General features: G+C 29.0%; 1 protein-coding gene across 1 annotated transcript; it reads left to right on the top strand.

Annotated features, from left to right (window-relative positions):
- Positions 1–4,750: 4,750 nt before the first annotated feature.
- Positions 4,751–12,742, top strand: LOC110036384 (axial regulator YABBY 5-like; the record flags this gene model as incomplete). The annotated part of the gene is given in 5 exon segments (XM_020740816.1): positions 4,751–5,001; positions 10,205–10,324; positions 11,835–11,958; positions 12,263–12,311; positions 12,667–12,742. Coding segments are annotated over 5 exon segments (447 nt in total), but the record flags the coding sequence as incomplete, so codon positions are not given.
- Positions 12,743–13,664: the final 922 nt, after the last annotated feature.

The raw sequence follows: 13,664 nt of genomic DNA, 5'->3' as shown, positions 1-13,664 counted from the left end.
GATCTTTCTCCTCATAAAAACGTTGTTATCTTCATGATCCTGATAAATGCCATGTATTTAATCTCACTTCTCCATTAATATCTCATTCTTTGTTGATGGTCAAGGATTTAGGTTTACCTACTTTACAATTGATGTATCTCTTGCTAAAAATAATACTCAATTTTTTAAATCCTTAACAAATTAACATAGTAAAGGATTGATGTCATCATCATTTTTTATTAGACTTTAGATTTTCATTTTTCATTGGAATATGATTTTTTTCTCCTCTTTCAATATGTATCCTCAAGTCATCATAATTATCTCACTTTCTTCGGAAGTTATTATTGCTCATAAAAGAATTTGTCTGGTTCATCATTTAGTTGTTCAAATATGGATCTCAACATCATCGGTATCATCATAACTTAACTCACTATTGCTAATATTTTTACTATATTTCATGGAAGAATAACTTGTTGAATTTTAATGAATGTTGGAATTCATCACAGCTTAAAAAACCAATCTTACCAACCAGTGAAGATTATGTAAGAAATGTAAGCTTATCAACCGTAAATTAACATCATAAATAACAACTAGCTTAAATAGCAAACCAAATTGGAGCAAAAGCACTAATGTTCAATATTAAAAATTTAATCCAAACCAATGGAAGCATATCATTCTAGGAAAAATATCTACAGAATAAACATTACCTAAAGAGAATAATGTCAACCCTACTCAGTATAAGAATAATGTGGTAACAAATCTAATTCCAAACCACATTACTCATTTAGTTCATTTCAAGTGATAAAGCATATTTTGATAACATAAAAAGAAAAGCAATAACTAACATGACAATTTCAGTTTTCATTTGATTTTTCTGATCATAATGAATCAAGCATCAAGCTATTCAATCTTGTGGATATGTATAAGAAATTTTTTACAATGTTCTCTTTGAGGTAATGAAGATGATGTCTACATACTATTCATGATGATTGTTGAAAAGTACTCTTTGAGGATTTCCATGAATAATTTCTCAAAATAAAGTTAGGGTATATCAATGCACAAAATGAATTAATAAGTATTTTAGTGTTGTATGGTAGAAATTTTTAAGTAGGATTTCTGTAGGATTTAAGCTAAATAATACCAAACAGAAAAAATGCCTCTGTAAGTCCTACAAGTTCTTAAATCTCATTTTTCATTCGATTTGCCTTAAATATGAGATTTATTAAATCCCGTAGAAAACAGGATTTACGAATTTAGAGAATTTGAAGCTTATGGGATTTAGTAAATCCTATTAAATCCTATCAAAGTCACCAAAAAGTTTTTCAGGATTTAGCAGGATTTACTTCTTAACATAACAAATAGTTTTCAGAATTTAACCACATCAGGATTTGATAAATCAAGATTTACAATATTTACTAAATCCTATGCAAGCTAAGTTTTACTTGCAACTAAATAGCCTTTTGTAAATCATATTTAACTTAAATCTTACTTGTAGTTAAACACCCTTTAATGTAAATCCAAAGTGCATCCAAATAGCCCCTTAGGTATGAAATCGTGTGAAAAAGAAGATGAAAAGTTACCTTATTCAATGGCTTTGGGTATGAGTTTGGCGAAAGAAGGAGAAAAATGGAAATATCAGGTCTATGAAAGTCGTGATCCAAACGTACTTGATCCCAACTAGCTAGGGTTTGGGTGTGAAGAAGAGGGTCTTAAAAAAAATCGAGAGAGTGCTAGGGCAAGGGCTAGAATGAAGCTTTTGGGAAGGGAGGGAAGAAGCTAGGGCAATGGGGAGGGTGAGGGGAGCAACACGGGAAGATGAAAGAAAAGGAAATGAGGGATTTAAGTGGGGTGGGCTAAATTAGAGCATTTATGAACAACTTACAAGCGATCTAAAATCCATCATTTCGTAAAATTATTACAGACAATCATCTTAGTTGTATATTAAAATAACTCATCGGTTAACACCCACTAAATGACTGTTCCTAAATAACCTACATACTATGGTTGACGGTTAATTGTTGTTTAGAATCGATAGACTAATTCATTGGTAATAATAAAAACCTTCTGTAGAAATATTACTGTAGCTAAATGACGGTATGTCATGTTGTTAAGTTGTCACTAATAGTCGACCTGATGAACAGTCATTCTGCTGTTGAAAATTGGTATATTTTTTCTGATGTATAATTTTTTCATCGATTATACCTCATTTTCCTGTATTATGATGAGAGGAGTTACTGCTCTCATTTCCTTAATAGTGCATAGCATGTAAAGTTGTGGAAAATTTTGTTAGAACTATGTTTAACTTCAATGCACAAACAACATTAATCCATAGGAGGCTCCCTCACATCAGAAAGAATCATTTAAAATAATATAATTTTTTTATCATTTGTTTTCAGTTTTTGTTGATCTTTCTCCTCATAAAAACATTGTTATCTTCGTGATCCTGATAAATACTATGGATTTAATCTCACTTCTCCATTAATATCACATTCTTTGTTGATGGTCAAGGATTTAGGTTTACCTACTTTACAATTGATGTATCTCTTGCTAAAAATAATACTCGATTTTTTTAATCCTTAACAAATTAACATAGTAAAGGATTGATGTCATCATCATTTTTTATTAGACTTTAGATTTTCGTTTTTCATTGGAATATGATTTTTTTCTCCTCTTTCAATATGTATCCTCAAGTCATCATAATTATCTCACTTTCTTCGAAAGTTATTATTGCTCATAAAAGAATTTGTCCTATTCATCATTTAGTTGTTCAAATATGGATCTCAACATCATCGGTATCATCATAACTTAACTCACTATTGCTAATATTTGTACTATATCTCATGGAAGAATCTATTTCCATGAATTCAAACTTAAGAGGCAACATGGTAGGGCTAAAAAAAGCTGCGAAGATTCTAAATTTTAATGCACTTTACCCTAAACCCTAATTATATACGTTTTGTTGATGGGATTAAAAAATAAACTATATCTAGATTTGATTTTCTTGGTTTCGGCTCTTTTTTATTAGCCTCTTGAATTTCTTTTGTTTTTGATATATGAGCAAATAATAATTTTTGTGCTTAAATAAAGATTGTACAACTATAAAGAGATGGTAACAAAAGACCCCAATTCTGTAGTTACTCTTACGTGGGCAAGATAATTCAATTTGTTGGCATATTAATATTCCCTTAGAAAAATTCATCAATACAAAAAACCATCACTATTTCTTTCACATCCTCTCCATGTTGTTCATATGTAAATGCTAGTTCATATGCTTTCATTTTCTTTCACTTTTAACATCTCCCCATCAAAAACGCAAAGTGTTACCTTGAGTCTCTAACACACAACCCCCCGACCCTTGATGAAAGTACTCTCTTATAAGAGATTTATATTTTCTCTAGCTTCTTATTTTCTTTATAGATTACAATAAAGCCTTATTTTTATTCAATTATTTTCATTACAAATTTCCCTTCATTTATTTTCTCAAGTTCTCAAATTGATCACAATTTCATCAATTATTCTAGAATTTTTCTCAAATGCCCATGCCCTCCTTTGAATAGTCCAGGGAGAGGCAAAAAAAACCTAATATGATAAAACACGCCATTGCACAAAATCCTTGACATGTTTTCCTTCAGCAAGAGAATTTTACTATAGTTAATTTATTCCTTGTTTTTTAGTAGGAAATCATTTCTTGTGCCGACTTTTTGATGAAATTTATTAATATTTTAAATATGACATTTTTTATTATAAATTATGTAGATAGTGTTATACATTTTGAATGATAAACTGTGGATTTTTTCTGATAGTGTTATACATTTTGAATGATAAACTGTGGATATGGCAATTTCATGATTTTTTCGTCTTCTTCTTCTTTTGTTTTTTTAGGGTTAATGCTTTCATTTTATATATTTATTTTACTAATAATAAGATCAACTTCTACTAAAAAAATGTGACCCATCAATATTGGCTCATGCATTGCATCTAGCATATACGCTAACAAACAAACAGTACATGTTTTCTCATTAAAGTCATGCAAACCGCTGTTTAAATTTTCTTCAAATAAATCATCAAACTGCTTGAATTCGATGATTTAAAAATCTCATTTGTTTTCTTCTTGAAATTTAATTAAATTAATCCCGTCTCCAACTTCTCTTCCTTCATCGCACATTAATGTCGCCTTCAAAGCCCCACATGGTGGCCTGAAGAAGTCATGAAAAGGAAGACAGAGAAAGTGATAGCAATAGTACAGTCCCACCCAGTCATTCATTCATTCATCATAAACTTCCTCTTTCTTCTTCAACCCCCATACAGCAGTACGTCTCCCTCAATTTTTGGTTCCTCCAATACTGTCAAAATCTTGCTGGTGTCACTTTCAACTGTCTCAAACACCCAATATAGAGAGAGAAAGAGAATCAGAGGGACTAATTAACATCCTCCTCCTTTCTCAATTTACATATCATAAGCACACGAGAAAATATTAGGTCACAACTTTTAATGGATTAGAAGTCCAACGGTGAGTCGTCACGTGTCAAGTGGCGCAGAAGAGTATATTACCATGGGGTTATTTGACACTGGACTCCTAATACAAATTTACATTCGAAGTCCTATGTAATATTTCATGAAAAAATATTAGGTCGGAACTCCTAATACATTAGATGTCCAATAGTGCAGCGTCACGTGTAAAGTAGCCCACAAAAAAGTATATTACAGTGGTGTCATTTGACAAGTGACGCCCCACTATTGAACTCCTAATACAAAATGGCATTAGGAGTCTTAATGTAATATTTTCTCTACACACACACAAAGACAAACACGTAAACTTATCTTGCAGTTGCATCAGTATCACTCTTCTCTCCACTTCCTCTGATCATAGATGCACAAAGGCTAAACTTGGGAGGGATTGGATCTAATCACAAAAGAAAAAGAAGTAGAAGGAAAAAAATTAAAATGTCGATTCAGGTCTCCGAACTCTTGCCGGACAAAGTCTGCTATGTCCACTGCAATTTCTGCACTACAGTCCTCGCCGTATGCTACTCTCTCTCTCTCTCTTTCTTTCTCTCTTTCTCTTCCCCCCATTTCTTTCTTTCTCTAATGCAAGGCTTCACAAAATAGAGCATGTTAATTTGTTTATCCAAGCAGCGGTTCATGATTTCAGATCTTAAAGAGTTAACAAAACTTTCTGATATTTAGTTAATTAGTTAGAAAGTAATGGATATTTTAAGCTCCACAAGAGCTTTCAAAATCACTTCGATATTAGAGTTTTTTTCTTACTAAAAAATAGGAAATTTGTGCTTGAGTAAAGATTTTAAGTTTGTTAATCTACTATGTTTGGTTATATATATTTTTTTCAGATAATACAGAGTGAACACTAAGTGATGATTTTGATATCATTTGTATGTTGTGTGGCTTCCATTCGATGTCAATTGTGAATTATTTAAACAATGAATCGAAACAAAAATTTGACCTTTTTTAGGGATCATCTGTGCAGTGAAATATTGGGCTTTGCTACATAGAGGTAATGTCATTGTTAAATGTTCAATGAAATTTCTTCCATTAGTTATATTAATTATTATTATTATTATTTGTAAGTAAAGCTTAAAAACGGCATAAAATAAAACATTCAAAGATGGAAAATATAAAAATAAAGACCAATTTATCATGTTTGAATTGATTGAAAAGATTGTTAGGGCAAATATTTTAGTTACTTTCCAAGATTTAATAACTGTAAAACTTAATTAATGTGAATTTAAATTCGATTAATTTCCTTCCCATGACTTTTTGGATATGTGGTCATTAGCTAGATGACTTGTTTCCTTGGGCACCATAATTTTTTCTTTTCAAATTCTTATGGAACAATGAAATAACCGATTAGATGTTTCTGTGACAGTTTTTGGGACTGCTTCAATATCTAATTCGTGTTTTCTGTCAACAGATTTTTTTTGACTTATGATTACAAGTGTACCCAATATATTATACTTTCTATATAAGATATATAAAATCATTTACTTGACTAATTCTAAATTTAAAAGGACATAATTCAGTCATGTTGCAACCACTAAAACTCAGTCCAAAGGCCAGGTTATTCAAGTTTTGTGGTGGTTAATAATGCTAAAAGAGTTTATTTGAAATTATTATTAAGAAAGGTACAATAAACTTCATAATTCTATCTCTAGTGCTAGGTGTTTTCTGTTTTTCTGTTTCTGAGCACATCAATAGACCAGTAAATTTCAGCTTCCCCCATTCCTCTTGTTTATAAGAACTCGAGAAGAGTGAATAACTTGGTGATGTATATCATCTCTCACTCTCTCTCTCTCTATCTACATTTCTTCAATTCTCTTACATCCATTAATTTTGTGGTTGTGAAAGAGAGGCATGTTAGGACATAAGAGGTTTCAGAAGGTCACGAAGAGATACTGTCATTTTACATCGAAAAAGATGCTTTACATTTAACGAGGTGAACAATTTTTCTTTTTGGTATCACATGCTCAAGTAAATAGATTAAAGACACAATTGTCTCCTTTTAAAGGTAAGTGGCACTGACATCTCGTAACCTGCATGTCATGAAAGCAAACAAAAAAAAAATGGAATTTCAATTTCTTTTTTCTTTTTACTGAGTGTGCTACAATCAAATTGCTAACTAATCGAAAGAAAAAAAAAAGCAACATAAATAATAGAAGCCTAAGAAGCATGTTTTGTTTTCTTGACTATGACGATTGTAAACAATCTAATTATATATAACAAATTTTATCTTGATTCTGGATTAGTTTAATGCCATTTAACAAATTGAAAGTAGAAGTTATATACACTTGTTGTTGAAGGTGAAGTTTGAGCTTTTTTAATGCTATTTCATTGTCATAATCCCTTGAGAATTTTAAAGATACACTCTTAATTCAAATCAATGGAGGTGATATAAAAGTAAGGGAACTAATAATGTTTTTGAACCAAATCATTTGTGACAACCAAGTTGAAAAGTTTATAACAATTATTTAAGAAAAAAAGTTTTTTTTGAGCAAACTAGAAATAAAGAAGAAAATGTAAAGAGTGTGATTTAACTTCTCTAATGGATAGGTGTGATTTTGTTAAAGTTTTAATGGAATCAACATTAAATTTAGAAAATTAATGTATAATAAAGTTTTGTTGGGTATTTTACATGTTTTATAACAATGATTAATAAGATAAGTTCTCTTTTACTATGGGTGGTGATCAACTATTACAGGGTAAGAATAAAAAATTCATGATCATTAGAGCGGGATTTTTTTTTTTTAAAAGTTTAATAAAATAGAATGAGTAGTATTAAATGTTAAATATATTCTAGAGTTATAAATGGAACTTAACTTTTTTAGCAATGTTAGATCTAAATAGATTTACATTTATGATTGATTTTAGATCGAATTTAGAGAATATCTAAAGTCTCTCATTGTGTTGAAGGTTAACATAAAATTTAATTTCTACAAATGAAATATAATAAGAAAATAAATAAGAACATACCAAATTCACATCCAACGCATTAATTAAAGGTTTAGACATGCAATTAAATTTTGTTTGAATAAATAAGTTATAAAAGAATTATTAGGCAATGATCATATTAAAATTTTATGTTTTTGTGATGAATGTTTTTTGAGTGATGCATGAAAGAAAAGTTTAATATGAAATGCTATCAAGTTATGAGGAGTACTTACGATTATGTAATTCATTTTAAATGCGGTCCATAAAAACTATAATCTCATCATGCAAAAAATATTTCTTATTATTGATTAATTATCATATAAAGAATCTATAACTTTAATCTCTTAAAATTTATGAATAAATCATTTGATTTTTTTAATCATTAGTAGATTCTAATAGATAGTCAAAGAAAAAAAGATAAGTACTAGCACTATTACCAAGTCATTTTTTTTTATCAAATAAAATAACAATGGACTTATTATTTTATAGAAAATATTGCTTAGACTTATAGGAGAATCTTATAAGATGTCAGGGACACATGCAGTGCTTATAGCAAAGAATGTTGGCCTTTAAAAGATAAGCATAAAAGTAAGTTAAAAGTTGTTGAGATTAGAATGTTGAGGTGGATTAGTGGCTTGACACTTAAAGTTAATGCTAAATTAATGTATTTATGATAGGGTTCGTGCAGCTCTAATGGGAGACAATATTAAAGAGAATCGTCTTAAATGGTCTGATCAGATTAAACATCGTCCATTTGATGGAAGGTAGATGCAAACCTAAAAGCTTTGGGCATATTGTATATTAAACTACCTTAATTTATTAGAATTAAATGAAAATATGACACTCAATAGGACATAATGGAGAAAAATATATTAATGTAGCCAACCACAAGGCTTGTTGTTGGTGTTATTGTTGCTATTGTAACTAAAATAACATTGTAAGAATTAAATTATATTAAAGATGAAATTGTTAAAGGTAAATTGTAACAGAATGAGCATTAAAAGAGTTTCAACATCACTATTAAGAAAATGTGAGGTACATGCATGTACTATAGTGTTAGATTACATGAATTTTGATAAGGGGAATGATAATAATATCTTATCGTACAAATAGATGTCCATCAACAACTTTTAAACAATTCAACAATGATAGAGATAATATCCGTTAAGGCTAAAAGTATAGGAATTCAAGGTCTTTAGTTCTATGTTATATGCTTATGTAAGTTAGGATATATTATGAGAATTGAGGGTTTTTAGCTATGTATTCAATGCTTAAATAAGTTTGGATATTTTTGGTAATAGTAAACTAAAAAGTATGACTTGAGGCATCTGAAATGGCAAAGGATTATAAAATTCACTATTTAGAATTGGATTTAAGGAAGTATGTTTTTCTACAAAAAAATATTATGTTTTTTTTCAATGTTAAAGAGAAAATTATAATACCAACATGAAGCAAAAGAAAAAAGAATTAATTTTGATATTACTTCTTTACTTATAATTTCTTTTTGGTGAAGAGTTTGTACAATTTTTAGCTAATAGAATAATAACATTAGAAGGTCTAACATTCAAGATTATCATAATGATATTCCTCAACTAAGCATTATTGATTGTAAAATTGATAAGAATTAGGCTCAGTAGATAAGTGAATTTTTGAATTATAACGTTAATATCGTTTCTATTTATTATAGTAAAAGAGATTTTTGATGGAGATAAAATAAAATTTAAGAAGGATATCAAAATTGGAGAAAATGATCAATGAATTAAGGAAAACTTTGAAGCAATAAAAACATATTTAAGAAAATAATACATGCACGAAAATTCATAGTACGCTAAGGCTTATTAGCAAAGGTTTTTTGTTTTAAAATTTGTATCCAATCTAAAATAACATATTCTTAGAGTTGAATGGCCTAATTACAAATTTAGGCATAATGAATAAAGGTAAATGTATTTTAATGATTTCTTTTTATCATTACCAAACATTTATTTATTTCCATTATGTTGGATCTTTTTGTAATTTTTTTCTTGAACATGATAAGAGCTGAAAGTAAAGAAAATATGCCAATTTGGTGGATTCATAAATGTGATCTACATTCTACGACCTTATATATATTTTCTTGTGGGAAAGATCGAGAATTTAAGTATGTTAACAAAATCATGCTATGAATTGAATTAATATGCTAAAGTCTGGATTAAATATTTTTGATGAATTGATCATGTTTAAGAATAATTTTAACTAGAGTAAATAATTTACTAACCTTGAATATTAAAAAAAAATGTGTTGATATATCTCATAATGTATTTGGATGATATTTCAATATATTGCAAAGAAAACCTAAAATCTATATGATTAAAGTATTACAGGAAAGATTGAAAAGATAATATCAATGTGCTGGTTGGAAGTTTATAATAAGTTTACTAAAGATATATCACCATGATTACCAAGTCACTTTCCAACAATAATTTTCTTCCAAAATGCTTGACAACGAATAGTTCGAAATACAGCTGAGCCTTTCCTGGTTACTGGCTAATAGTTATTTGCAGTTTATAACTGAGATTCAATGCAAAGATCGTAGAAGAAAGAAATTTTTTACTAGCAAAAGTATAGTTAGGAAAATATAATCAACAAATTATGTTGTTTGATTGGTCATATAAAATGTGATTTGTATAGCTTTTAAATAATCCTGCGAGAGTTTTAAAAGAGATGAGAAAAAAGAGAGAGATCAATTTTCTTCTTGTGCAACTTGTGTCTAATATTGTTAATAGTATGACATATTTAATTTCAGGTAAATATCCCGAGCAACAGTATGTCTAATATTGTTACAGTAAGATGTGGTCATTGTTCCAATCTTTTATCAGCGGATATGAGGGGTATGGTTCTAACTGACACTCAGCAAAATAATCAGGTAAACATTTGCTTACATATGCAATCCTTCATGCGTAGAGTTTAACATATCTCTGCTTTGGCAGGATTAATTTCAGTATCTCAGCATGCTATAGGAAAAATATTTGCTGTCAGCTTTAGTTTATTTTTCACTGTTTAGTAGCTGTAGGCTTATGTGAAGCCCAACCAATGCGCTATCTCAATAATGACTGAATATGGATCTTATGGCTTCACTTTTGCAAAAGTAATGATCTTGAGTCAGATATGTTTCGAAGAAAAAAAGATTTTTTTTTCATTAATATTTTTTTTTTTGGTTTTAACTAGAAGTATAACTCAGGCCTTAGCGAGCCGAACACGAGTTGTTCACGAATAAAAAGACTTTTTTGACAATCCTAATCACGTATCCATAAGATGTTAAGAGTTGGGACAAGATTAAAAAGCTATTGCTTATATTAAAACATCATTTGAATCTAATTTAAGAAAATTTTATTCTATTTTTCTAATTAGTATATTTAATTGATTATAAATCTGTGTAGCTTGTAGCCAATTAATTCTTTTAAAAACAGTATTTTGAGCCGAAACAAATCGAACACGAACGAACAAATCTTAGTTAGTGTTCGGCTCATTTACTTAGCGAACGAGCCGAACACGAGTTTCTTAATGAGTCAAATATGAGCTGTTTGGGAATAACGAGCTATTTTGACAGCCCTAATTTTAACATGATGTCAACACAATTCATAGGATGTTATTATGACATCCATAATCCGTAAAAGAATCTTTTCTATTGCGTATTTTTTACAAGGTTTAAAAATTATGAGAGGTGTTATATTTTAATAACTTAATCAATAAATTATGTTTTTTTAACTATTTTAATATATTTGTGTATCATGACGCCATAATAAAAGACATATATATTATGAAATTATTATATTACTGAGGAGTTCCTTTTATTTAAAATTATATATATATAGTTGGCTTATTCATATATAAAAAGTGTGTAAAAATTGCACCTAATAAAAATGAATATGTACTTGTAATTTTTTGTAAGAAATTCAAAAGAAAAGCAATTAATTGAAGATAAGCGATTTAAATTTGACCAATAAACTTCTCATAAAACACTCAAAAACTACAAATTAGAAATGTCCGAATAAGATTTAAATACTTACAAAAAGTGTTGGGATTTATTTTTACTAAACTTCTAAGGATCGAAATACAAACAGAAAGTATATCCTGCATGCTTTATTGTATACGAACATCATATGCAAAAATGCATACGGTCTTCATTCTCCACCTTTCATCACAACAGAGGTACATAATAGTGGGCTTTATTTATTTTTTTTTAAATTAAAAAAAAAATTGATGCATAGTAAAAATAGTAAAAGTCAGATACCATATGCATTTCTCTTTCTATACATGATTTCCATATGCAATAACTTATGCAATAATTTTTCATATAGAGTTACGTGGGATAAATATATTTAACTATGATTTTTTTGAAACATAACATGAAACATAGTGGGTTTTGGTGGCAGGAAATTCAGTACGACATGAAAACTGAGGATCTCCATGTGCATCTGGGGTCAGTTTCTGAATGCAGTAGGGCATCAGAAGTCAACACATTTGGCGTTGGTCAACAAAGAATTCTGCCAAATCGCCGTAAGAACAGATTTTCTTAGTTAAAATAATTATTAAACAAGTTTGTCACCTAGTTTATCTCATTTACTTCATCATGCAGCACAAAAGGGGTTAATAAAACAATATATTAATTGATTTTTATTATTTTGGAAAAAAAAATTTAGGCTATATAACAGTGCAAAAAAATATTTTTCTTTATACAAAATCTGAACATTATGTAATTATCTACTTTTATTTAAAAAAAGAAGGGAAAGTAATAAAGCTGTAACTTCCAAATACTCTAACAATTATTCTGTTTGAATTTCACCTTTTGTCTTCTAACCAGCACCAGAAAAGAGGCAGAGAGTACCATCAGCTTATAACAAGTTCATTAAGTAAGTTCATAATATCTATTCTCTTTCAAGTCTTATAAACTTCATTTACATATTAAAAAACAAGTGACTTTATAAAAATCACAAGTAAGAAAGATTACATTTTTATTTCCCGTTTTATAAATGAAGAATTCATTAGAGGGTGTTTGGTAGAACCTTTTAACAGGAATTGTCATAGAATTTACTAAGTCCAGGCAGTAGCTAAAATGCAAGAGATATGTGCATTTATGAATTTTTTAAATGTTAAATCCTACTCTCATCCAGACACCTTCTTAGGGTTATAAATCAAATACCAACTATTTGGAAACAGCTATGACATTATATAAAAATTCTTTTTTTTTTTTTTCCATGTTAACAGGGAAGAGATCCAAAGAATCAAAGCAAGTAACCCTGACATTAGCCACAGGGAAGCTTTCAGTGCCGCAGCTAAGAATGTAAGTTATAAGTTTTGTTAAGAAGTAGAAACACCAAGTATCAACAACTAGCATTAATATGCACGGCTACTTTAGAATTTCTTTTAGCATTCTGAGCCATACAAAGCTTGATTATGTCTTTCTTCTGCATTTCCTGCTGTTTTGATGCCATATCTTATTGATCAAGCGGTTGATAATGAAATATGAGCCATACTTCACAAAAAAAAATAAAAACAAAAATAGAAAATATCATATATCCATCAACCACCAAGTTTATTTCAATCCTATAATGTAAGTTTTATGATAAATTGATCTAAAAAAAAGCAAAATGAAATCAATAATTAACCTAAAGTAGCATACTATGTATATATTAATTTTAAAATAAATAAAAAGCACTATAAAACAAATAAATTCAAGGAAGAAATCATTTTAAAAAAAGGTGAAACCATACCATGCCTTATATGTGAGAGGTGTTGCCATATGCAGGTTTTCTTAAACTGAAAGAAAGTATTTTAATCAGTCAAATTAAAATAAAAAATTTTTAACCTATCCAAAAGTAAAAAAAAGAAAAGTAGAAGGAAAATAAAAGGAAAAAAAATTGACAATAGGTATCTTAAATGGGAATTCATTGTTTTGATTTTAGCATATAAGATTCTTTTGTGAGCTTATAATCATAAATGTGAATATCATATCAGGTTCTAATGCACAACAAAGTTAAAATAATCTCTTCAAACTTTATTTTAAATCATTTGTCTAGTCTTTTTTCACCAGCTGTGATTTTCTTGTTTCTATGCTCATAAGATAGGTAAGAATATGCATAACCTGTGTAACATACTGATTCAAAGTATCATGACCTCAGTCTACCTGCAACAGTTAGATACCACACATTAATACATCCCAACAATGCTATTATCATCAAAATTAATATGATTAGTATTTAGAA

This window comes from Phalaenopsis equestris, unplaced genomic scaffold (assembly GCF_001263595.1).
Source record: "Phalaenopsis equestris unplaced genomic scaffold, ASM126359v1 Scaffold205772, whole genome shotgun sequence".
NCBI lineage: Eukaryota > Viridiplantae > Streptophyta > Magnoliopsida > Asparagales > Orchidaceae > Phalaenopsis > Phalaenopsis equestris.
Note: the sequence above shows the minus strand (reverse complement) of the source record. Positions and strands in the feature narration are given on the sequence as shown.